Source organism: Xenopus tropicalis, chromosome 9 (assembly GCF_000004195.4).
Source record: "Xenopus tropicalis strain Nigerian chromosome 9, UCB_Xtro_10.0, whole genome shotgun sequence".
Lineage (NCBI taxonomy): Eukaryota > Metazoa > Chordata > Amphibia > Anura > Pipidae > Xenopus > Xenopus tropicalis.
In genome coordinates, this window is record NC_030685.2 from 60,508,817 (window position 1) to 60,535,850 (window position 27,034).

At 39.9% G+C, this 27,034-nt stretch overlaps 1 protein-coding gene across 30 annotated transcripts in view; it reads left to right on the forward strand.

The window, feature by feature from the left end:
* The window catches only part of lrrfip1 (leucine rich repeat (in FLII) interacting protein 1), an 85,730-nt gene that overhangs the window by 43,031 nt on the left and 15,665 nt on the right, over positions 1–27,034 (forward strand). For 3 of the 30 annotated variants that reach the window (XM_012970975.3, XM_012971005.3, XM_012970976.3), the window contains exons 4-21: positions 268–315; positions 990–1,034; positions 1,547–1,597; positions 2,468–2,524; positions 2,787–2,843; positions 4,237–4,317; positions 4,615–4,659; positions 4,964–5,029; positions 9,436–9,513; positions 10,863–10,961; positions 12,481–12,516; positions 13,006–13,131; positions 19,280–19,351; positions 19,781–19,951; positions 20,637–20,729; positions 22,567–22,659; positions 24,978–25,070; positions 25,191–25,302. In XM_012970975.3, the coding sequence (XP_012826429.2) occupies positions 268–315; positions 990–1,034; positions 1,547–1,597; positions 2,468–2,524; positions 2,787–2,843; positions 4,237–4,317; positions 4,615–4,659; positions 4,964–5,029; positions 9,436–9,513; positions 10,863–10,961; positions 12,481–12,516; positions 13,006–13,131; positions 19,280–19,351; positions 19,781–19,951; positions 20,637–20,729; positions 22,567–22,659; positions 24,978–25,070; positions 25,191–25,302 (1,423 nt within the window). Of the gene's footprint in view, positions 1–267; positions 316–989; positions 1,035–1,546; positions 1,598–2,467; positions 2,525–2,786; positions 2,844–4,236; positions 4,318–4,614; positions 4,660–4,963; positions 5,030–9,435; positions 9,514–10,862; positions 10,962–12,480; positions 12,517–13,005; positions 13,132–19,279; positions 19,352–19,780; positions 19,952–20,636; positions 20,730–22,566; positions 22,660–24,977; positions 25,071–25,190; positions 25,303–25,571; positions 25,611–27,034 lie in introns of all 30 variants that reach the window. The other 27 variants (XM_012970979.3, XM_012970987.3, XM_012970985.3 and 24 more) reach the window with 26 other exon arrangements.

Genomic DNA, 27,034 nt, shown 5'->3' on the forward strand with positions numbered 1-27,034 from the left:
GCCACCCATACCTCTTTTTAACATTATCCAGCATTTCCACCAGTTTTTTTTTTTCACCCCTTTTGAGGCCCCTACTACTAAATATCTGCCCCCTTGCATTACCTTGCATTACCACCCAGCCCAGTTTTTATCAAGACTGGTATTTTTTTTTCAGAAGAAAGGTGAAAGCCCTACATGTAAAATATTCTAAGATCTGATCTTTCCCATTGCTTTATGTCTTGTTCTTTTTCTGCATCTAACTTTTTTTTTTTTATTTTCATTCTTCAGAAATATTATGGTTTGGATGCCAAGTGGGGAGACATTGAACAGTGGATGGTAGGCAGCAGTTCCTAATTTCTCCCCCATACATATTTGTCATTTTGTGTGTTGAGGACAGTGGGGAGAATTCAATTAACAGTGCTAAAAATAATCCAAATTAAATGTATAAATTAATGTCTGCTGCTCCATGTTCTGGCATATACATATACATATTAATTGTGTACTTTTTAAATGAGTATTATCTGTGTGTCTGGCTGTAAGGACAAGCCTGATTTTACTATAGATCACACAGCCTGCAGAGTGGGCACTAGACTTTCAAACAGTTCTGCCGCTAATGGACCCTGGGCAAAGATCCCTCCAAAAATAATTAACAATAATTCAATTTCACAAGAGGTGTTGCAAGGATAAAATTCCCACCTAACCCAATTTTTTTAATAAATGAGGAAAAATATTTTTTTCTAAATTTGCTCATATTTGCACAGTTTTTTTTAAAAACATTGACCTTTGCTATATCTGCTCTGAAGTCTGGCAATTCCTATGTATGAGTGAGTGACGATCTTCCTCTGTTGTTTAACTCATTTCTGTCCAGTTCAGTGTTTTACTGCTCTGTATCTCCATTTCCTGCTTTCCCTGCACCCCCTTGACTTCCCCTTGTGTTTCTGGGTCCCTTCCTTCTGTCCATGCTCTCAGCTGCTTCATGTATTTCTCCTTTTCCTGCGCTGCATTTCCAGGAAGACAGTGAGCGATACTCACACAGAGCACGGAGGACTCAACAGGTCAGTTTGTCCTCACATCTTCCAGGAACCCACAAACTCTATTATTATCCAGCATGTAAGGTGCATTTTCTAGAATATAATCAGGAGAAAGGGAAGGCCTGCTAAATGATTTTTGGAAATCTTTACAGCCAGTTTTGTGTTTTATTTACAATAGTAAAAGGTAAAAAGGCCAGCTATGTGAGGCAGTGGCATAAGTAGGTTTAAACGTGTCAAAAAATGTTGACCAGTTTTACCAAAATATACTTACTGAAAATACTAATTTTGACCGCACTGGACCCCTATGCTGTTGCTATATTTTACACCCCCCTTAAAGAGCAAGACTTGTACCACAATTCTATTTTAATGGGCTAAAAGATGATAGCTTGGTTAAAGTTAGAATACATTTGCGGGGTTGGTTGGTAATAAAGTAGGGTGTTTCTGTTGCACCTTTCTTGGTCTCTCCTCACACTCTCTTTATATATTCTCTCCTTTTTTTCTTGTTCTCTCAACTCTTCGGCTTATTATCGACGCAGGGTGCAGATGACGATGACCTTATGTCTGTGGGAAGTAGGAGCAGTCTGAGGGTCAGTACGCCTATATTGTTATAAGTGAAATTTAACCATGGTACAGTGCTGTGTTGATTTGCGCACAGTCTTTAACCACCACTGTTTCCAAGCCACTAAATAATTTGCCTGAGATAAAGCTGAAATGGAAAGGCTGCTGCCTTGTGCTAAGTAACCAGACTGATAAAGTATTCTGTGCATGTGCCACAATCTGGTGGAGCAGTAATGGCCACTATTGAAAACTGGTAGTATATTTCCCCTTACATCATACATTATTTATACTTTCCATACCTTTAAACAATGACTTCTGTTACATCAGTGACACATGCCCTTTCACCGTAACTCGTATTTTAGCATAACTGTACTTTAAAGGAGCACATAGACATTGTGTTCTGCTAAATGAATATTTCTGTTATATGTACATAGTTATTTCAAAACATCACACACCCAGCACCACAGGACTGCATTGATGGCACACCTTTGTTATTTCTTGAGTGGTCTCTCTTCCATTGTGTTTTAACCTATGTATTTTAAAACCTGGTATTGTTTAAAATTCTTGTTTTTTTATGCCATTTGGCAATGAGCTCTAAGAATGAATGGAGTTAGCATGTGAAAAATACTAATGACTTCACTGCTTTAGGCTTTCAAAATCTTGGTTGCTGCAATATTCTGGTACTAAAAAACAACTTGTATGATGATGTCCATGAAATATAGGTAACATTCAGACGATACTGAGTGATTCTTCAGTATTGTAGCATGCAGCAATACAGCACTCCCCTTGCATGTTTGTCTTGCATAAATACACACCTTTCCATTGTTTTGTATCCTGTACAGTGTAACCATGCAATATACATGTGTTGCTTAGCCGTTTTTTTTTTTTTTCTCTAACAGACCAATGGTTATGAGGATGAATTACTTGGAGCAACTCAATATAGGAAGTCCAGCAGGGTCAGTGGAGCTGCTGTATTTAGGAAGACTAGAATGCATTATAGTTTGGCATGTGCTGGTTGCTTAGTTATTTTTTGGGGAAACTGCCATATTATATTTGGCAAATTACCACCATAATGACACTAGTGTTCTTACATTTGTATTTAAACAGTCCAGATTGTAGAAGTCCTCATAAAGTTTTCTTGGTAGAAGCAGCTATAACTTACTAACCAGCTTCTTCATCGAACATTTACAAATGTTTTTGTTTCCCTTGTGTCTCCAGAGTTCCACTGGCAGTGGGGAGACCTATCAGTCCTCACGAGCACCCCCCCAAGATGAGGTGTGCATTCCGTTCTCTCTAGGAATGTGTGTATGCCACATGCATGTCATCCCCCAAGTTAATGACAGCCACTAATAAGTGGGGAATTTTTTTATTTAGGCTTGATGGTAATACGCTGATTGCTAAGAAGAGATCTGGACTTGTATGACCTTTTTGCTTTAGTGGCTTGAATATAGTTTTTATAAATTAGCTGCTGTGTAGTACAGGTATCGGACCCCTTATCCGGAAACCCAGAAAGCTCCGAATTACGGAAAGCCTGTCTCCCATAGACTCCATTTTAATCACATAATTCAGAATTTTAAAACTGATTTTCTTTTTCTCTGTAGTAATAAAACAGTACCTTGTAATTGATCCCAACTAAGATATAAATAATCCTTATTGGACGCAAAACAATCCTATTGGGGTTAATTAATGTTTTATTGATTTTTTAGCAGACTTAAGGTTTGGAGATCCAAATTACGGAAAGACCCCTTATCCGGAATACCCTTGGTCCCGAGCATTCTGGATAATGGGTCCTATACCTGTAATCGGGGCAACCAAATAAATTAGAAGTTGTTTGTGTAGCAATGGGGGCAACCATTCAAATTTGAATATGCTTTTTTTTATAAATAAGCTGCTGTGTAGTATTTAAGTTAAATTAGGCTTTAGGTCCAGTGCTTACAGAGAAACAAAGCTCTCTAGAATACACTAGTTTTAGTACTTCTACTTCGAGGTAAACAGGGGTCAAATGTCTATGGATTTCTACAGAACTGTATTTATATTTTTTCCATATAAAATAGGGCAAAATAGTTTATTTGTAGCTGCTGGATCAGCACATGCAAACTTTAGGCTTAAAAAAAAATATATATATAAATTAAAGATTGAGCATTTGTGCCCAGCAAGAAGAACTTTATATTGATTAAGTAATTATATGGAAAAGGTTCCCACATCACTAAAAATGCGTTATATTGTGTGAGCATAAGGGGTTGGCATTGAGTTAGTCATCTAGTAAAATTTGGGTTTAGCATAATGGCCTGGCACTGGAAATTGTCTTATCCACTCTTTGCATTATGGTTAGCAACAATGGCCTAACTGTAGATACCTTTAAGAACCTGTGTGATAAGCAAAGCTTTGGGCTGCTCAGTGAGTCCAGTTTGTAAAAACAGTCCGTTGAAAAGAGGCTCTCATGTTAATACGTGGTTCAGTATGAAATGTGGCTCAATATAAACCATTTTTAGCAGCTAATGCGGCTGATAAAACATTAACTCTTGCATTGTTTGTAGATCCTGACTGCTTGCTGTATCAATTAAGAGTCTCACATTAGGTTCAGGGCTTTTTGGTGTGATTGTGTTTTACCCTAATATTGCTGTAAATCTTCCTATACTCTGAGTGTTCATGTTTCCCCTGAATACAGAGCACTTACTACTCAGATATGAGCTTGGCCAGCGCTTCACTGACCTCCAAACCTCAGCAGGCAATGCACAATGGAAACCGGGTCTGTTCTTGTCATCTTTATATTTTTGTGCCAATCCAGTTTTGCCGATCATTTTCCATTCATACATGTAGCTGCATACACATTGCCTAGCAGTTTATATGTACAGTCAGCAAGGGGGCATGCAGTTCCTGCCCTATAGGTTTATACTATAGTAGTACAGTGTGATTCCTGCTGTTGATGTCTTTTGGTGATCCATACTGTTTATGGGAAAAAGTTGACCTTGGTCCCATTGCTTACTATAGGAACACACCATACATTGATTTATCTTATAAAAGGTTCTCTGCTTCTCTCCTGCAGCCTTCTCTGCTCAACTGCAACACTCTCCCTTCCAGATCTCAGCGGGTGGGTTTCCACTTCTTTACCCTCTCATTCATTCTCTCACCTTCCAATAAATGATTTTTGCTTTTAGATCCCTCCTTTTTCCCCTTATGGTTTGTCTGTAGTGCATTCTGCCTTACTCAAAGTACATTCCATGTCTCATCGTCATGACTCCTCCTATTTTTTTTTATATCATTGTTCACTTCTTTTTCTCTCTTGCTGACTTTTCACTGTGATGTTCATTCCTTTGCTAATGATTTTTTTCTCTACTTTTTCCTCCTCTGTTTATTTTGTGCCTTTTTTGCTATGTCATGTTCTCGGACTCCAGAGCTCGCTGTATGATGATGGTATCGCAAGTGGCAGTCGGCGTTACAGTTCCTCTAGCTCCAAGCCTGTAAGAGAGTTATCGTTACTTCCCTCTCTCGTTTCCGGTGTTGAATAGATATGCCTGTCAGTCACGGTTTGCTCAATGTTCCTGGGCTGGAAGGAAACATGTAATACCAACATTTGTTGGAATTCCCTTGAGACCTCCATGTACCTACCGTAGACTAGATAATCCACATAATTCTTAGTAAACTGGAGAAGGAGAAGGAAAGTGGCAGAGAAAGCACTAAATTATGTGCTATATAGAAAGTGGAAATAATTGCAGAAAGATGGAGGTTATAAAGTCTTCAGGTTTGGGTCGGCTATCTTTAATTATAAATAATATAAACATAGAAACTGTTTTGAGAGATCCAATCCTCTGGCTTGTTGGGCAGTCATTAGTTTTGGAACACATGGATAATCAAATTGAACTGTCACCTGGTCTGTTCTCCATGTGAATATTGTTTGGAGCTGTTTTATGGTAAAATTAACCGTAGATATACAAGTTTTAACTGCAGATTAGTTGAAATTAGCATATTATCAGCCAATATTTCAGTCCGTAGCCACCTGCACCCAGTCTCTTGTGTGATCTGATCATGTCCCCAGATTTGAATGCATTGATCAAGGCAGGTTTTGCCTACTCCTGGACTTGGCCACAGAAGTGGTTCTCTTTATGTTTAGTCAGCTTGACTAATACTACCTAAACTGCGCTGACCTCTTTCTCATAAAGAGCTCTAAATTTTTTTTAGCAAATGAGCATAACATCAAAAGAAAATGCTTTCCTAGGTAAAAGACGCCACACAAGGAATTCAAATAAATAATATAACAAATATGGAACATTTTAATGAAAACTGTCTGTTCTTGTGTGTTACTGAATATAGTGCTTATATCAGAGATACATCATGGCACCAACAAATTTCTGCTAGAACTGATATCCATTTAAATAGATTTATGGCCAGATAATTCCACAGAAAACCTGACAGATTTTAAATCCCTTTGCAGCCTGTGAAGCCATTTCATTCTCTGTCTCTGTACAACAGCAACCCTCCTGTTCACAAAATTCTCCCCACCCCCTCCAAAGAAAAACTAATAGAAGCCGGCATTGGCTTTATCAGAGCTGTATGCCCAATAACCTCTTGCACACCAGTTTATTTTTAGAATGCCGCTTAGCTAGTGGATTTCAAATATGTGATAGGGGCTGCTTAAGTGTAAGCTGGTAGGGGAGAGCAGTCATATGATGAGAAAAGGATACACCGATGATGCAAGGGAAAGGGAAGAGCAACGCTACTGAGAAACAGAGTATATATTCTCTTTCCCCTTATATAGACAAAGTGTGAGCAATATTTATCTGTATGTTTGCATAGTTACGTCAGCTGAAATTACTTTATTACTTTCATCTAGGGTGACATTCTTTTTAGTAGACCACCACCAACTATTAATGGCCACTAGATGGTGCAGTTCTGCTGTTGTCTATACAGAATGTCTCAGCATGTACTCCAATAAGGGTGAAGACACACAGAGCTACTCATGGGCGTCCACAGAAGGGGGCAAGAGGGGGCACTTGCCCCCCCCTGGAAAAGTAGCAAAAAAAACCTTACTTTCTGCACTGTCTCCTCAAGCCCGTTTTTGCTGTGCTCCGATTGGATCTTTCTTCTTGTGGATTCTCCAATCAGAGCACAGCTTCCTTGACAGACAGTAAAATTGACCAATCAGAGCACAGATGCACACAGGGATCGGGAGATTTTGCAAACTGGAAACAAATGAAGACTGAAAAGAAGAATCTGCAGCTGTAACTTTACCTGAGAACCAACTCTCAACTTTTGCTGCAGATTTCATCCCACAGGCACTATACACAGGTACTATACACAGGCACTATACACAGGCACTATACCCAGGCACTATACCCAGGCACTATACCCAGGCACTATACACAGGCACTATACCCAGGCACTATACCCAGGCACTATACCCAGGCACTATACCCAGGCACTATACCCAGGTACTATACCCAGGTACTATACACAGGCACTATACCCAGGCACTATACCCAGGCACTATACCCAGGCACTATACCCAGGCACTATACCCAGGCACTATACGCAGGCACTATACGCAGGCACTATACGCAGGCACTATACGCAGGCACTATACGCAGGCACTATACGCAGGCACTATACGCAGGTACTATACCCAGGCACTATACCCAGGTACTATACCCAGGTACTATACCCAGGCACTATAAACAGGTACTATACCCAGGTACTATACACAGGCACTATACACAGGTACTATACCCAGGTACTATACCCAGGCACTATAAACAGGTACTATACCCAGGCACTATACACAGGTACTATACACAGGTACTATACCCAGGTACTATACCCAGGCACTATACACAGGTACTATACCCAGGTACTATACCCAGGTACTATACCCAGGTACTATACCCAGGTACTATACACAGGCACTATACACAGGTACTATACCCAGGTACTATACACAGGCCTCTGTTCTGCCTCTATACAGATTTCAAATGGGGGCCAAAAATATTGCTCTGTGAGGCTACAATTTTATTATTATTATAATTTTGTATTACTTATTTTTCCAAGTAGGCCCCTTAACTATTCATATTCCCATCTCTTGTTTAAACCACTACCTGGTTGCTAGGGTAAATAAGACCCTAGCAACCAGATAGCTGCTGAAATACCAAATGGAGAGCTGCTGAACAAAAAGCTAAATAACTGAAAAACCATTAAAAATAAAAGTGAATTTGAATGCGAACTAGCCCTGATCACAAACACAAATGTTTGCAGATCCCCTCACAGAAATGCGCGTATAAATACTTTAACATACTAAACATTTTAGGGTAAAAACAAAAAAGCCCCCCCCGCACTTTTGTACAGTATCCCTGGGAGTCAGTGGGAACGGCAAGAGGTAGTTGGGAGGTTAACTTTTTACGCCAGCAGCGAATCCACTAAGTGTCACATTAGCTGTAGGTCAGTCTGTGTATGGGCCATCTTTAGCCTCCCCTAGTATCATCCTGCAAAAAAAAAATATATATTTATATATATATATATATATATATATATATATATATATATTTGTCTGTTGCAGGATGATACTAGCTTACTTGCCCCCCCTTGGAAAATTTTCTGCGGACGCCCATGGAGCTACTTAGTATCAGCAACTTGTCACGGCTGTTAAATGCTAGAAAATACCCTTCCTTAGACAATGCTGAGAATTGCCTCTGCTAAAACACATGTAGAGATGATTATCAGTAAATGATCAGCATTGTGTAAAGGTGCCCATACACTATAAGATCCGCTCGCTTGGCGATGTTGCCAAGCGAGCGGATCTTCACCCGATATCCCCACCTACGGGTGGGCAATATCGGGTAGCAAGAGACTTAAAAAAAAAAATAATCCGATCGTTTGGCCCTGGGGCCAAACAATCGGATTACATTTGAGCTTATGGGGCAGTCGGTTCGGGGACTTGTCAACGAGCCGATGCGGTCCTCGATCCGACAGGATTTTCTAACCTGGCCGATCGAGATCTGGCCAATTTCAGGCCAGATATCGGTCGGCCAGGCAGCTCTGTTCTGCCCATACACGGGCCGATTAGCTGCCGAATCGGTCCAAGGGACCGATATCGGCAGCTATAGTCGGCCCGTGTATGGGGACCTTAAGGGTGAAGACACACGGAGCTACTAGTAGCAGCTACATGTCACAGCTACTAAAATAGACAATGATGCTAATTTACTGATAACTGTCTCTGTGTGTTTTAGCAGAGGCAATTCTCAGTATTGTCTTTGGCAGGATATTTTCTGGTGTTTAGAAGTCATTAAAAAGTAGCTGCTACTAGTAGCTCAGTGTGTCTTGTGTGGTTGCTAGGTTAAGGAACCAGATAATTGATGAAATTCCAAACTGAAGAGCTGGTACACAAAAAGCTACATAATAATTTTAAAAAAGTAAATAAAAAGAAAAGTGAAGACCAGTTGCAAATTGAATTAGAGTAACACACTCTACATCGAACTAAAAGTTAATTGCAAAGTTGCCTATTTTTTTTTTTTTTTTTTTTTTTTGCTCCCCTCTGTAGCTGGGGAGGCCTTGTCCTTTACTTTCTTGTCAAAATGCTAATGTGGTAAGAAATATGATACTCTTGACCTAAGACTTTCACCGCCTCTTTTAAAAGGAACACACGCAATGTTACAAAGTTTCCATTATAAGCAATTTTCTATTAAAGTAAATTTTTCCTCATTATTGCTAATGTTATTTTAATTTCTTCAGTGCCAAGGTGGCATAGACTGTACTGGCTAGTGAAATAATAGTCAGCCGTTAATAACTCTCCCCCCACCCTCTCTCTCTCTCCCTCTGTCTGTCTCTCTCCCTCTGTCTGTCTCTCTCTCTCTCTCTCTCTCTCGCTTGTTGCTGAAAGCCATCAGAATACAGTTGCTACCTGGGCTCTGGATCACGTGCTTCCTCTCGTGCCAGTTCTGCCCGTGCCAGCCCTGTGGTGAGATTTCTTCTGATTTTTAACCCATGCCGCACTGTCTGCCTTAGTGATGTGCTGCTGCTATATAGGGTATAGGGTGTATAGGGTGCCCCTGCATTTGTAGATTACTCCGTTCTAAATTTGCTCTTGGGATGGTTAATTTTGTGACTGGATCCCAATTACTTCCCTCAGTGTTAGGTTACTTAGGTATTCTATAGCTCCATTGCAGTTACCAATAGCAACCAGTCAGTCATTTAGATTACTTTAAATTAAGCTGCCTACACACATAAAGGTCGAGATCACATGAAGCCTAGATCCACTTCTCCCAGCCCTGCCTTTTACCGTCAGGCTGAGAGATCCACTTTCCTACGCTGCCTGTGTGCCTGCACTGAAAACTACCGTATTCGCTTTAGTGCAGCCACACGTGGCGGAGTAGGCCTGGAGCGTTGGTCTGGCTGTAAAATGGCCAGGTTTAGAAAAAGAAAGCAAAAATCTGATTGGTGTTCTCTGATTGATGCCATTTAGCATCTTATATTTGTAAAGGTGGCCCTGCGCAGGCCAATAAAAGCTGCCAACTCAGTCCCTACAGACCTAGTTAGCAGCTTATTGGCATGTGCTAGCAAGGTTCGACCAATATCTGGCAGAAAATTGGCCAGATATCAAGCAGGTAGGTCTGTAAATCTTGTCACACAGGGCTGAATTGGTGTTTTGTTGCATTGTATAGGCACTTTAAAGAACCCACGCACAAGAACCTTATACTAACTTTTGACACGATTGGGGGAAGAGGAGAGTGATGGAGGATGGCAGGCAGGGATCAGGCCTGGGTCGTCGGGGCCCACAAGGGCTGTGGGTCGTTGCTTGTTTTTTTTTTTTCTTGGTGTCCTGCTGGCCCAGTCTGACCCTGATAGCCTCTCTGTCTCTGAAGTAGCAGGTGATAACCCTGAGAACACAATAAATATAGCGTGCCTGGTGTTTATTTAGCATTTTTTTTTAAAAAACAAAGCCAAAAAAAAAAACCCCTTATTATCTATACTGTATAGGATTTAAAGGAGCTGTTGCTAAGCTATCACTCCCAGCTTCTTAAGTGCTGGGAGTTGTAGTACAATAACAGCTCCGCAGCAGGTAAGTGCTCCATGCTAAAAATGTGACCTTCAAGCTATGTGTCACCAGCTGTTGCTGAACTACGACTTTTAAGGTCCCCATACACGGGCAGATCCGCTCGCTTGGCTGTACTTCGGCAACAAGATCACAACTCTACATCTAGTAGAATAAAGAATAATATGTCATTGAAGACTTTGTAAAGTGTGGATTTAGGTGTCATCCTTGCAGCAATTTCCTTATAACTATTTTCCACTCTGTTTGTTAATTAGAACTCAGAGCCTCCCGGTTCCACTGTGTTCCGCCGTGGCTCTGCCTGTGGCAGTGTCAGCACTCTGAGCCATGTCGATGACGTTCCTCCAGTGTTTGGAGTGAGTGTGTGTTTGGGTGTGTGCATGAAAGGTTCTTCTAATGACTGCTATGAGCTAATCTGTTACACACCCTCGCTGACTAACCTCCTAACATTAAGGGAACCTAAACCTCATGCACAGAACCATATTCAGAAAAACTGAAACTATACTAACATATTAGTGCAGCCAGAATAGGTTTAATATAAGTTGATTGTAGAGATATAGCTGGCACTTGTTATATTCGGGTATATTCATATACTTCCCATGCAACTTATTGAAACTTATTAAAGGGTAGACCCACAGGCATGTGTTAGGCCTCAGTGCAGTGCAGGCAGCATTATGGCAGAATATATATACCCTGGGCTGTCTAGTTGACTGTCCATGTGTACCCTGGGGCTGTCCAGAAGACACTACATGAATCTCTTGTGTGTACTTGCACTAATCCTATATCATAAGTTACCGCATGAAAACTGTTTAGAAAAACCCAGAATCCCTGTTCTTGTGAATGGTTCATGGCAGATAATATAGGATAGGCTGGAGAATGTGCCTCTTTTGCTGCCATAAGGTGCTGAAACTGCATTCTATTACAGAGTATTGGACTCTACCAGCCTGTGTAATGCTTATGTCTTTTAGCAAGGGAATACAATTTATAGTAAAACTATATCCTTACGGTACTGGTGCACATGGAGTTCTAATTCATTTAAAGCTGTTCTGAACAGGGTGGCTTTGTGATTACCACAGAATTCAGAAACTCTGACTTTTGTTTTAAACCCTTAGTATTTATGACAGTGGTACTAAATATACTAGAGTTTATTTCAGGTAGGGGATTGAGAGGCCTATTTTTATTGGGGTATTGATAAAGTTAGCTCATAATAGCAAAGCATTCCTACTGAACCATTTATTCTCTGTGGTGAAAAGCAGGCTGAAGATTATGAAGTAGAGCTACCATATCCATCACTGGTATTGATTTTAGGGGGAGGTGGTTGTTTGCTAGACACTCAGTGGGGTTAACTATTAATACTGGGCAAATTTTCCTGTGGGCACTAACCCATTGCAACTGTTCAGTTTGCTGCATTCTTTGTTCAACCTGCAGCTGACACAGATTGGTTGCTATGGGTTACTGCCTATGTGCAAGTTTGCCCAGTGTTGATAAATGAGCTCCACTATTTGATACATTTAAGAAGGTCCCTAATTTACGACCCTTCATCTGTTGAGAGGTTTCAAGCTGGAAATTGTTTAGTTCTAATATACAAAGGTGGATCTGAACAATTTCCTATGTGGAAGCTTTTGCATGGTTTGTGTTAGATTTGTCTGCAGTAAATCTGAGTGCTGCAGGCCAATATGTGTTGCATGCAACTGTAAAGCAGTATGCAGGTGTAAACCAGTGCCCCCTGGTGGCAAACATTAAACTGTTCTGCAAGTTTTATAATAAGTAAATAGGACCCGAAAGTTCCTGTGAGCTGCAACTTCAAGGCATGTACGTTGTTATTTACACAATAAATCTTTACACCATTATAGTAAATATTATTTATTTTTACAGGTGGAAGAGAGACCAGAAAAAGACTTTTCAGAGAAGGTAAGATTGTGGGCAACACTGAAAAAATTTGATACAGGTTGATTAAGGTTCTCTCAATATCCAGGCCTGTGTGAAGTGACCAGCAGTGACCCCCAAAACTTGCCAGTGGCCTAGGGAATCCAGGATCTAGTTGTCCATTGCTGGCCAATTACTTTGATCCTTCCATACAGTATCAGCAGTAGCATAATGGAGGCTCAACTTTCTGCCTGAAGCAGCCAAGCAGTGAACCTAACATGATTATATACATTAGATAAGGCCACTCTGGGAGATCGAATATTTCTATGATAATGCCAGAAGGAATTAAAAACAACAAAAATAAAATAGTCAGTCAGGAAGGAGATTCATGGACAAAGAACTTCAGCAGGTCTCTAGCCTATCCTGAAGTATTCCCTGGGAGGAAATGTTTTACTAACCTTCTTTGCTCTCCTGTATTATGGATGATCACAGTCGTGTGTGTGTATTAGAATTTTGTTCTTCCATCTCTCTCAGGGGTCTCGTCCCGTGTCCAGTTTGTCTGCTGCCACTCTGGCCTCCCTGGGTGGAACATCTTCCCGCAGAGGCAGTGGAGACACTTCCATATCGGTGGACACAGAAGCATCTATCAGGGAAATAAAGGTAAGTAAAAATATTGTTTCCTATAAGGGGTGCCACCACAGCTGGTGTGAACATCATCTCTGTATCATGTACCCCAGAATATTAAGAGGTTTTACATGTGCAAATAATTTATAAATGTTTTACTATGAAAGAATAAACTGTAGGGTAAAATGATTAACACTAAAGCCACATTGATGTTGAAGGATATGACTGGGTAGAGGAGGTGCGAATAAGACCATGGTGTTGGCTGGGGGCTTGGATGCTTGGGAGTGACAGAGGGAAACCTCTGATTTGAAACTGATTTGCGAAGTACCTAGTAACCTTCCCTTCTCCTATTTTATTTCATCCTTTGAGGTCTGATTTGTTTTTTGGTTGTGTATTTACACATGACCCGCTCTGGTCATTGAGACTGTTATAGAATAGATACATGAGGCTTCATGCTACATTATTCAGCTGGATCTGTGTAGACCATTATGTGAATAATAGTAGTTGAATACACAGATCATTAATCCATTGTTGATGCAGTATGCATATAATCTGCGAGCTGGCATTCGGTATTTATTGGACATTAATTCTAAAAATGTAACATTGACTTCATGAAAAGTACTTGCATTTACCATTGGTTGCTTACCCACCACTTTAACGGCATAAGAGTAGGGTGGGCAAAGAGATACCTCATACGTTTCAGGCGACAGACAACTTAGTCACAAGGGCAAGTTGCCTGTTACAGGTTTTTCAGGGGGTGCGATTCTATAATATAAAAAATTAAAAAGAAAATGTCATTCTAAGCAACGTTTCAGGGGCTTTGATTAAAGGAAAAGTAACACTAAAAATTTTTAACTAAAAAATCTATTCTACCCTCCCCCAATAATTGCCCTATCCTGAAAACCATTTGTTATTGTGAATGCTTTAGTAGAAAATACCTGTAAAAAACTTGGCTTCCGGTCATTTGAACAAAGGCGATACAGCGATGCAGGGAAAGTTTCAGGGGATGAGTCCACTATGTGGCGATTGATTGATCGAGCCTAGCCTTCCTTCTGTATAGGAAGGAGCCAGGCTAGGCTCGATCAATCGATCGCCGCATAGTTGATGCTCACCCTGATACTTTCCTCTGCATCGCGTATCGCCTTTGTTTTTGCACCCAAACACAAACAAGGTGTAATACCTTTCTCTTCACTGCACTTTTGCTGTAGCTCTCCAGAGAGATACCTTCTCTTTCACAATTCAGTACAGTCGCTCATAGGCTGTACTACATTATATGATTAAACATTGCTGTTGCTCCTAATGTGAAAATTAAGGCTTTTTAATCTTTTAATGGAATACTGCCTGTGCTCGACTGTGTTCAATGGTGTCCCAGGAGTGGAAGGACCTGGATGAAAGCGCACCCATTGGGTGAACTGTGCCTTTAATTGAGTGTTACCAATTCCATCCAGTACACAGATTTTCCCAGCACCTGCTTTTTCACAGGTTGCCTCTTTCATAGGCACTTCTCATGCCCCTTGGCACCCTCTGAGGGTCCAGTAGCCTCTCACACAGGTAACGGGCAGATCTGAGACTCTCCTCTAGACATACAGGAGAGACCAAAGGTGTGGGGGCCACTTAATATATTGTCTGCAAGGGAAGATTACTCCAGCTCAGACAAGCAAATCTTTGCATCCCATAAAATGGACCTTAAATCTACATATTTTTGTACAAGTATTGGTTACCCTGCGACACGCTGCACATTAAAGTTATCTGTAAATGGAACTAGAATTAAAAAGAGCATTTATTTATAAAACAGACATTGTTATGACATATAACAATAGACCTATAAAATGTTGGTTGTTAGTATATACTAGAAAGTTTCCTGTGTAAAAAATAGCAAAATGTTTCTTGATACAGTGAGAAACCCAAAGGGAAAGAAGCTAGAAGGCAGAACGCATAGGGAAGGAAGTTTGTGTTTGATTCCTGTGCCAATTCCTTGTGAACTTGCAGAAACTTGGTTTGTTTCTGTTCATCTAGTTTGTGTGCTGTGGTGCTAGGGCTAGTGCTACTGTGCCTTTAATTTACTAAAATATTAAATGGCAACTAAGGACTGAGAGATTTTTGCAGGTATGCCTATAACTTTGCATAGGCCTGTTTTTTCTTTCAAACGTGGCAGCCCTCAGCAACAAACTCTAAGCTTTAGGCCTGTGTGTCTGACATTGTGTGTGAGCCTGATTCAGCACAGAAGAATATTGTCTGTATACCTACAGCTCCAGTTCCTCTGTATTGGAAACTTGTATGTATAACAAATGCTGCTAGAATACACAGCACTGTACAATATTACAGTATAGAAAGGTACACACAGGGAAGACCGTATAATAAACAATAGTAAATAAACTATAAATCTGCAGAAATTAGGTGCCATGTAGTAAAAGACACTCTGGGAAGGCATCTGTGCCCTATAGAGCTTACAATGTAAGTGGGTAGATAACATACAGCCACAAATAAGAGGGCAAAGAGGACAAAAGGGTTTGGATGTGTTAATATAAAAATGAATTTGGGTTTCATGTCTAGTTTGAAAAGGACTTTTATTATACAACTTTTTATGTCTGGGTGACAGGTCCTCTTTAAGTTTCAGGACTGAGCACATAATGTTCTAGTGCTCCAAAAAGTAGGATCTGTTTTTTTAAGAGGTTTGGAGAGTGTCCCAGAGGCAAGGAGCAGCAAGATAGAAAGGATTTAGACACTAGAGAGCTGTGAGTGTGGATGGTGTAAAAAGACTGTGACTCTGTGAGGAGCGGAGGAGATGGCCAGGAATGTACAGTGAGTCAAGTGAAGAAACGTTGTGGGGGGCAGTAGAGTGAAGGCCTTTGAATGTTAATAGAAGGATTTTGTATTCTATCTTTGCTTAAAGGAACAGTAACAAAAAACAAAAAGTGTATAAAAGTAATTTCAATATAATGTTCTGTTGCCCTGCACTATTGTGCAGCTGTGTGTCTGCCTCAGAAAGACTACTAAAGTTTATATAAACAAAGCTGCTGTGTAGCCACAGGGGCAGCCATTTTAAGGAGAAAAGGCATAGGTCACACTTTATATTTTAATTACTTTAAAGCTCTTTCATTTTTGGTGTTACTGTTACCAGGGTATGAGCAGGAGGATTCAGCAGTTTTAAAGCTAATTTTAAGAAAATATGTGGAAGTCTGGCAGACCAGTTTGTAGGAGGCTGGGGAATGTATGGGTATTGCAGTTTAGCAAGGTGTTGATGTTTCCGTTGCAGGGGTAGAGACCCAGCAGCTGACCCCTGTGTGACTATTTCACAGCTTTGCTGGAGATTTCAAAATGTTCTTATGCTTAGTGTGGTGTAATGCACCATTGCTCAACATGTTGCATCCTCACATTACTGTTACAGCATACTTAATATCTACTGCTCACTCCCACTGTTTCACTTCCCAGCAAATGGCCGTGTCTCTTTATTCCAGTTTTATCTTATCCTGCATACTGGGGAATCTACGTGGCAGTGCTAGTGTGCGGATGTTTTTTGTTCTACACCAGAGTTGAGATATTAACCAGACATGAGATTAATGCTGATAGTAATATTAAGGAATGTGCCTGTATTTACATAGTGTTGGGCACAGACATATGGGCAGCTCCGTATTACATGCAGATGGTCTGTGCACTGTGCTTGTAATTGCCTCTCAGTGACTTTCATTTGAATGCAGTTATGTTCCTGTGTTGTGATGGGTTTGTTTAAATGTTGTACCACATGCACTCATACCCTTCTCCTCACTTTCCTTTTCTGTGTCTCCCTTATTGGCTGTGCGCTTAGGATTTTTTTTCCAAATTTCCCTTCACAATGCTTCATATGGTAACCTACAACGCCATTGCACATACAATGAATGAAAGTGAATGAAATGGCCCAGTGAATTCTGTGCCCCAGCAGTTCATACGCAACATCACAGCACAGTCACTTTCCCAGGCATTGTAAAGTCATAAAGCTGAAAAGGTTACTCTAAGCAACAGATGTTGGACTTTTAAACATTTTGGGGGTTAGCTCCAATTTTATCCCTGACCACATGTGTCCATTTCTGCACCACTGCAAGACCTAAATACAGCTATAAATGCGGTCATTTATACATTTATTGTTCCATCAAAGAGGTGCAGCATCCTTGTAACAGAAATGCCAATCTTCAAAGTTGCCCACTGCAGCTCCCCTTCTTCTGATTCATGCCAGTCACATTGCACTTTGTCCTTTAAACTGCTGCTGAGAAGTTGAGCTTAGGGTAGAGTCCTGCACAGGTCCAGTCAGGCAGACGGGTGTCCAACCTAGACCTGCAACTTACATCTGCCACCCCACTATGCCCCTACCCTGGACAAATACCTGAATCCACCCACAGTGAGTTTTTTCACCATCTGACCCAAGACCTGCAAAACCAGAAGTGATACAACAGTAAACCAGAAGTGACATCACTCTTGAGGTGGATAAACCAGGTAAAGAGAGAAAAAAAGACCACCCATCCAGTTGGCAAATTGGGGGCTTCCTACCTGAAACCTGATTGTTTTTCAGGTATTCCGAGCTTAGGGGTCAATAGAGATAATGAAAGGAGAAAGTGATGGAACCTCAATCTTAGAAACTGATGCTACAGGGCTCAAAATTCCGATGCAGAATGAACTGATTTCTATGATGTCATGTAATTGGGATATTTATATTGTGTGTGTGTGTGTATGTGTATATGTATGTGTGTGTATATATATATATATATATATATAGAAACGAGTTGCTGGAAAGCTGCACACCATAAGAGCAAGATAATACCTGGGTGCCAGTGCTGAAAGCGTAGATACACAGGGTTGGAATGACAGCACACGCAGGATGTTTTTCAAGAAGAATCACAGAGGTTTAGATAAATAAATGTGAGGCTTTATTCAGTCCCTGAATAAAGCCTCACATTTATTTATCTAAACCTCTGTGATTCTATATATATATATATATATATATATATATATATATATATATATATATATATATATATATATATATATATATATATATATATATATATATATATATATATATATATATATATATATATATATATATATATATATACTCTGTATATTGTGAGTCAGTTGAGGTGAGTGACCCCAGCTCAAAGCAAGACCCCAATAATCAACAGAAAAGAAGATGAAGAGCTACTGGGGCATGTTTAGAGGTACAGAGAGCTTTATTGTTAAATGGTTGTGGTGGCCTTGGGCTGGTATAGAAGGATGGTGCAGCACTACTACCTAATGTCTTTGTTTTGCTTTAGTTCTCCTTTAAGCCTCTTAAATCTACCGGGAAGGATAAATCCATGTTTGTAGTCATGTTACATTTATTATAATTATTTACTTCGTTATTAGGTTATGTGTTTATGTACAGCTAACAGTATCAGTTACCGTATATTGAACTTCCGTTTCACCTGATTTATTGCATTATACAGTTAGAGCATAATATATGCTGTATATATAGGGTAATGGCTTGCAGGCTTTTTTGTATCACTTGGGAATATTTGTGTTTCAAATGTTAAGTGGGTTCTAAAATATGTGTAGAAATATTTTTCTTCCTCCCTTACAGTTCATATTCCTATCCCTGGTTCTTTCCCTACATGGACTTTGTTAATGCCTCAGAATTACGACAGATTTTACCCTCCCTTAGCAGTGCTGCTTATCATCAAGAACATTATAAACAATGGATGTTCCTTGCCTATGTATGTGAGCTTGCTTGCTTTTAGTTTCTGCTGGGCAGGAACTTCAACCCTTCTGCTGACTTACTGTGGATGCTGGGAACTGAAGTTAAGTAGTTGTAGGAAAGTCAAAGACATTTTTGGCCTACATTATGCTGATTGCTGTAATATGTATGTATACCTGGAGCCACATGATTGGCACATCTGCTGTTAATAACTAGAAAGAAGGAATGCAAGCCCACAGCTCTTTAGCTGTCAAACTACAGCTCCCACCATCCTTGGCTGTTTGCAGGTAAGCCAAAGAATAGAGGCAACTATTTTTATATATGTTGCCTAGCATCCATAAATTTATTATCCTAGCTGAAAATTTGCAACAGGCCCTAATAGATCAGCTGTTACTTAAAATCTTTCAAATGCTGCCTGCCACTCTGTTTCCTCTTGCACCCATTTCAGCCACTTCACCCCTTTCCTTCTCTTCCTGTCAGGAGATCAGTGAGTTAAAAGATCAGATTGAGGATGTTGAAGGCAGATACATGCAAGGGCTAAAGGAAATGAAGGTACCGGTGTGTGTGACACTAACCTTGCCCCCAGTGGGTTGCTCGCTCTGTTTAACTCACTTTTTGCAGATGATGTTCTGAAGCTAACTTAAGTTTTCTTGCCAATACATATTAAAACCATTACTGGTTTAAACCCAGTTTTTGTTTTAAAAATGGGGTGGCCATCAAATGTAAATATATAAGTATAGCGGAGTGTCTTTTCCAACAATAGACCCTCATAACCTTGGACAACAGAATATATGATAAGCCAGAAATTCATTATTGTATATTCTTATTTATCCACTTTAAATTGATTCTCTAAACAAGCTTCAAGGATTCTAACAAAGCATACACACCCTGAAGACAGAAAGTTGGTGATACATCAGTAATTGCAATTAGCAAATCCAAACAAGCAACAAAAGGCTACAAATTTCTACCTCTGCTTTCTAGGACTCTCTGGCTGAGGTGGAGGAGAAGTATAAACGGTCTATGGTGACTAATGCCCAACTGGACAATGAGAAGACCTCACTGCAGTACCAGGTAGACACCCTGCGGGATGTTTTACTGGAGCTAGAAGAGGAGCTGGCTGAGTCCCGAAGGCAGCATGAGGAAAAGAATAAGGTGAGTGGTGTACATATAAAATAAGGAAATTATTTTTTACTAGGTATGCACCGAACCCAGTTTTTTGGGTTCAATCGAGCCCCCGAATCTACCCCGATGGATTTGGGTGAATACCGAACCGAATCCTAATTAGCATATGCTAACTAGGATCCGCAAGGGTTAAAAAAGGGTTTAAAAAAAGGGGGGGTTTAAAAACCCCTTCCGGGTGCTAATTTGCATATGCTAATTAGGGTTCGGATTGGCCAGGACCGGGCGACACCGAACCCTGCCAAAAAAGGACGAATCCTGGCCGAATACTGAACCGAATGCTGGGTTCAGTGCATCCCTAATTTTTACTTTGGGAGGCCTACAAGAAGCTAACAGCCCTGTTTAGTAATTATTTCTGTTCTTTTTGTAATGTTGGTATTGAATTTATATGTTGGTTTCTGATAATGTGGCTGAATATCACAGTGATAATAATTAAGGTGTGTTTTCTACTCTTAAAAATGTTATTGTGGTGCGATATGTCGTGTGGGTGCCTTTAGGAAACCACTCACCACTAAACAAAATTGCAAAAAGGGTGCTTGCCCATTGATTTTAAGGAACAGAAAATGACCATTCCAGTCTGACTGAGGACAGCTCAGTGTGCAGATTCCACATGCCCTATAGGAGTGTGCATATGAACATCTTTGTCATCTTTTGGCAGGAATGTGAACGGCAAAAGCATGAGCACAATGTCCTGCGTTTCCAGCTGGCTGAGCTGAAGGATGCTCTGGAGCAAAGGGAGCAGTTGTTGACAGTAAGTGAAAAGTGTCCCAAAAACTTGGGGACCTGAAGTGGAGAATTAAAGTTTTAACACTTGCTGAGCCAAGTTTAACCGTTAAGACTTGTTAGAAAGAATCTCATGGAATTGCAATAACTTCTGTGCTTCAGGTCCTGATGCAAGGAACACTCTTTCTACATTTATTTAAATGTTTGACATTCAGCTGTTCTCATTGTATGCACTTTTTTAGGTTGGTATATCTGCATCCAAATGAGTGATTACTATATTGGGGTTTTAGTCTAGTCTAGTATGAATGTAGACATTATTTCTGTACAATTTATGTATATAACTGGGAGCTGCAAGACATATATAGAAGCAACAAATTATTCCTGGATGTTTATCCATCACTTGTGCAAATCAAATGGAAGATAATTCATATACATGGGTAGAGTATAATTACTCTTTAACTGACTTCAAAAATAATTGTGCCATATAGTGCATAACATAACATTAAAGGCGAACGATCAGTAAAAAGGGTAATTTTTTTTACTTGTTTTATTAGCAAGCTTTTAAGATTAACAACTTATTCCTGCTCATACTAAAAACAGAAGAAATTAGCTGTACCAAATGATTATTAGCTTGAGAGAACATGTATTGCTAAGTGACTAAAAGAAAGAGATAAGTGATTTAATTTCCTTATAGAAAAATAGTTGAGCACTGCAGTAATAAAATACTGCATACCTCAGAAACAATGAGTACTGGAAAAAAATTATTTTGGAGAGAGAGATATAATGGAACGTCCATTATATACTGCATACATTGAGCTACAGCACTTCCTCTGCCTGCATAGTTCTGGGACTGTTTTTTTTCTGCTCTCATTTTGTTCATTTTGGGACTCGTGGTTGTGAGCAGCCCTCAGGTTGTGCTTGATAGGAAATTCCACCCCTGATACCCAGAGGATAACCTCTAGATGTTCTGTATCAAATATAGATTCATACTGAAAAATACATTTACTTTGTAGCAGGAAGATAACCCAATAACTGCATCACAACTGCAACCGTATTCTTTATAACACTCAGAAAAACCCATACCTATCCTAACCAGCTTCTTATAGCTTTGACCTGACCCAATGACATCACTAAAGGGACAGGACAGTACTGTGGCATCACCAAAGTGCGATGATGTGCTGACATCACAGAAGTGAAGTAGCCCTGTCTAAATTCTAACCTGTTCATGTAGCCCAGTTTTTCCTCCTGAACCTGCTATGTCTTGTGGGTTCATCCGTGGCCCTCAGATCACTAGTCAGGAATGTTGTGTTGCGCTTAGCTTATAAAAGTTGCCGGTTTATCAACTAATGTTTCTATCCCTTATTTATTGTATTTTTTTATTGTATGTTTATAAATGTACATATAAAATTATAAATGTTTTTTCTTAGGTTATATATACAAGTGTGTGTCATTTGTATGTTAATTATATATATTCATCAATATTATTAACATTATTAACATTTATTTATAAGCAGAGAGGGAATTTTGATATATATTCTTCGTATAATTATTATGATGTATTTATAAAGAGTCAACATATTCCACAGCACTGTACAATGGAGGGCTTTATACAAACAGGAGGGAAGGAGGGCCCTGCTCCTTAGAGCTTACAATCTTAGAGGAGGTTGAATTCTACAGATGTAGAATCAACTTTTCTAACTTCTAATATACCTTTATGTTAAACAATGTAGGAGTGGGGATATTTTTGCTCTTTCACAACTTGGTGTGTCTATTTCTGTGTTTACTAGCTCCCTTTTCTCTACTTCCCCTTTCCTCTTTCTGCTTTCCTAATTTTTCCCCTTTGAAACTTTCCTGCTGCTCCTTAGGAAATTCGGCAACTGCAACAGAAGCAAGAAAACAGCGAGTGTGAAATTTGTGACCTGAAGGAGACCATAGAGTGGAAGGATAAAAAGATAGGGGTAGGAGACAGATAAACAGTGCACCATAAATACATGCACACCACATTTGTGGGATCCTTGGGAATTGCAAAGTTTTAGGCAAAACAGTTTGTTTTAGGCTTTTTACACGCTAAATTGGGAGCAAACAACTTAGTGAATATAACCTTTTGGGGAAGTTCTTGCATGATGCTGGCCTTTGGTACACTTGGGGCAGAGCCACACACATAGCCTAATTGCAGCTACATAGGGTGGAGTAGGAACATGCCCAAAAGAGGCCAAAGCAGGCCAAAGTCTGTGTCTGTCAGTGCAGATATACAGGTCCTTTTCAAAAAATTAGCATATTGTGATAAAGTTCATTATTTTCTGTAATGTACTGATAAACATTAGACTTTCATATATTTTAGATTCATTACACACAACTGAAGTAGTTCAAGCCTTTTCTTGTTTTAATATTGATGATTGTGGCATACAGCTCATGAAAACCCAAAATTCCTATCTCAAAAAATTAGCATATCATGAAAAGGTTCTCTAAACGAGCTATTAACCTAATCATCTGAATCAACAAATTAACTCTAAAAACCTGCAAAAGATTCCTGAGGCTTTTAAAAACTCACAGCCTGGTTCATTACTCAAAACCGCAATCATGGGTAAGACTGCCGACCTGACTGCTGTCCAGAAGGCCATCATTGACACCCTCAAGCAAGAGGGTAAGACACAAAAAGAAATTTCTGAACAAATAGGCTGTTCCCAGAGTGCTGTATAAAGGCACCTCAGTGGGAAGTCTGTGGGAAGGAAAAAGTGTGGCAGAAAACGCTGCACAACGAGAAGAGGTGACTGGGCCCTGAGGAAGATTGTGGAGAAGGACCGATTCCTGACCTTGGGGGACCTGCGGAAGCAGTGGACTGAGTCTGGAGTAGAAACATCCAGAGCCACCGTGTACAGGCGCGTGCAGGAAATGGGCTACAGGTGCTGCATTCCCCAGGTCAAGCCACTTTTGAACCAGAAACAGCGGCAGAAGCGCCTGACCTGGGCTACAGAGAAGCAGCACTGGACTGTTGCTCAGTGGTTCAAAGTATGTCATTCGGAAATCAAGGTGCCAGAGTCTGGAGGAAGACTGGGGAGAGGGAAATGCCAAAATGCCTGAAGTCCAGTGTCAAGTACCCACAGTCAGTGATGGTCTGGGGTGCCATGTCAGCTGCTGGTGTTGGTCCACTGTGTTTTATCAAGGGCAGGGTCAATGCAGCTAGCTATCAGGAGATTTTGGAGCACTTCATGCTTCCATCTGCTGAAAAGCTTTATGGAGATGAAGATTTCATTTTTCAGCATGACCTGGCACCTGCTCACAGTGCCAAAACCACTGGTAAATGGTTTACTGACCATGGTATTACTGTGCTCAATTGGCCTGCCAACTCTCCTGACCTGAACCCCATAGAGAATCTGTGGGATATTGTGAAGAGAAAGTTGAGAGACACAAGACCCAACACTCTGGATGAGCTTAAGGCCGCTATTGAAGCATCCTGGGCCTCCATAACACCTGAGCAGTGCCACAGGCTGATTGCCTCCATGCCACGCCACATTGAAGCAGTCATTTCTGCAAAAGGATTCCCGACCAAGTATTGAATGCATAACTGAACATAATTATTTGAAGGTTGACTTTTTTTGTATTAAAAACACTTTTCTTTTATTGGGCGGATGAAATATGCTAATTTTTTGAGATAGGAATTTTGGGTTTTCATGAGCTGTATGCCACAATCATCAATATTAAAACAAGAAAAGGCTTGAACTACTTCAGTTGTGTGTAATGAATCTAAAATATATGAAAGTCTAATGTTTATCAGTACATTACAGAAAATAATGAACTTTATCACAATATGCTAATTTTTTGAAAAGGACCTGTACAGAACTGCAGGTGAGAGCAAATCTAATTTTCAGCCTTTGTGACTCTGGCCTTAGGTTAGGGAGCTCTTGTTAGAGATATGCTTTGCTCAAACTGTGCAGCCAGGGGTCTAAATGCCAATTCAGGTGAATTTGGGTATTTAGTGGCTTGCCATAGTAGAATAAGTTGGATAGGATAATTTGTAACCTCGTTATGATCTGGGGAGGGAAAGAGGAAGAATACATTTTGCATTCAGTGTTAGTCAGGAGAGGAGACATGGCTACTGCTTATTTGTTATATTTTTTAAAATCTGGCGTGAACCCTGACCCACTGCTGATAACTTCTTACTTTTAGATGTTTGTTCTTCACTCACCATCTTGGTATTTCTTTCTTGTTTTGCTCTTCTTCCCCTCTCTTTTATTTCATGCCCTTTTGCCTTTTGCCTTCTCTGGGGCAAGTGTAGGCCCTTGAAAGACAAAAAGAGTTCTTTGACCCTGTTCGATGTGAGCGTGATGATCTCAGGGAAGAAGTTAGCCATTTAAGGGAGGAGTTAAAGGTACCGTGTTCTGTCCATGCCATGCCAAATGAGTGGATGTATATCAAAACTGATCTCTGTTTTGCATTTGCAGCTCTTTCTGTGCCCAGCAGCTTACTAATATTTGGGTATTCTTTGTAGAAACATGGTATTGCACTAGATTCTGAAGATACACCTAATGGAGATGCCTCAATAGAACCCCATATAGTTGAAGAGTGTCACATGGAGTCACCCCAAAAGGCAACAGCTCTTGGTGAGTGGAGTGCAATTACATTTCTGTGCTAAACCTGTCTCTGATTAATCCAGTCCTAAACTGGGTCACTTTATGCTTTAACTTTGCATGCTTTGCTCTTGGCAGTTCTCCATCTATGTTGTTTGTTAGGTTAAAAAGAAAAAAAAAATTTGGCATCGGTATATGTGATGCCCTTTACCCCCCTATCTTTTATTGTTATCTCAACTTCATAAGATACTTACAGAGTGGGACAAAACTGTTGAGTTTCCGGCCCACCCAAAAAAAAAGAGAGAGTACACAACACGTATTTTAACAAAGAGTGAATACAAGTGTAGCAATATGCAAAAGCAGCAAAACAATATTGATTTACAATGTGTCACCACAATACATTATATCTACTGTTTCTTCTCCCCTGGGCCCCAGTTACAGACCCATAAAAGAAGGGACAATACACAACACATATTACAGCAAAAAAAAAAAAAAAAGTTAATATGGCAGCAATGCATTGTGCAAATCAAAGCAATTTCCAATTTTCTAATGTGTCACCATAGTACATAGCAAATAACCATATTATTCAAATTCTGTTTCCAGTTTTATACAATAATAACCTTATGTGTTATTGTAATAAAGTGCATATATTACTGTGCAAAGTATTCATTTGCATGTGGAAAAAAAAAGTGCCAACTGTAAAGGGCATTCCAGAAGTACTTTAATTTTGCCTCATTGTTGTGACAATTGGTTGTCTTATTTCTTGTTTTGCTGTAAGCCTCTTAAACTAAGGACTTTCGAAGAAATATAGCATTATACAAATAGCAGAGGAATACAGGCATTCCTACTATACATCACCTACTTAAAAAAACAGAAAGAATTAAAGATGAAATGAATGCCAGTGCTTGGGTTTAAGGGATAGTGTTACACAAAATGCCGAAAGGCACATTATGTCAAAAATTGATTCTTGGCTTAATATAATCTAGTAGATTCTATATTTTATCCCTGTGGTATATACTTGATAAAAATTTGGGGGGGGGGGGGGGGCTGTTATGCACCAGATTTTTTTACTTTCTGGAACATGGGTTCAAAATAGAGGCAGAAAATGACAATCCTTTGTGTTTTGTCACTTTACTGTGCTTTTTGTGCATGTTTTCTCCTTTATATGTTTGGTAGAAGCTGTGAGCACTATGGCCAATTTTGAACTGGCTCAACTCTGCCACTAGGCTCGGGTGTCATTGGGGCCTTTTGCCTTGTAAACCTGTTCCGTTGTCATTCCCCATTTCTATTTGAGAACAAAGAGAAGAAAAGGAGGCAAGGATAGATGATAATGTGTAAGGAGAGTTGATTAACAGAATAAAGAAATTAAATGAAAACAGAAGGTAAAAAAGTTTGCGAAGTGGACTTGTGGTTAAAGGTAATCTGGTGGGCCCCTGGTATTCTTACCTGAAACACACCAAATAGTGTGTTGGGGATTGTGTGTTTATGGAGAGTGACAGGTATATATTACAATAATCTAACACAAAGAGAAGAAAAGGAGGCAAGGATAGATATCAGGCTTGTTAGAGCTAGAGTTGTATTAACAGGATTTCCTTTCCATAAAATCTCCAAATTACAGATTTTTAGAGTATGCCATCAATGGTAGGTTCTACCCCCATAAAGAAAACAAATGATGCGCTTAAAACAAATAAAACCTTACAGCTCTGAACCGCCATGTTGTGCTATCCATGGCTATGTAGCTTTGTTGGAGAAGTAGCTTTGTCTT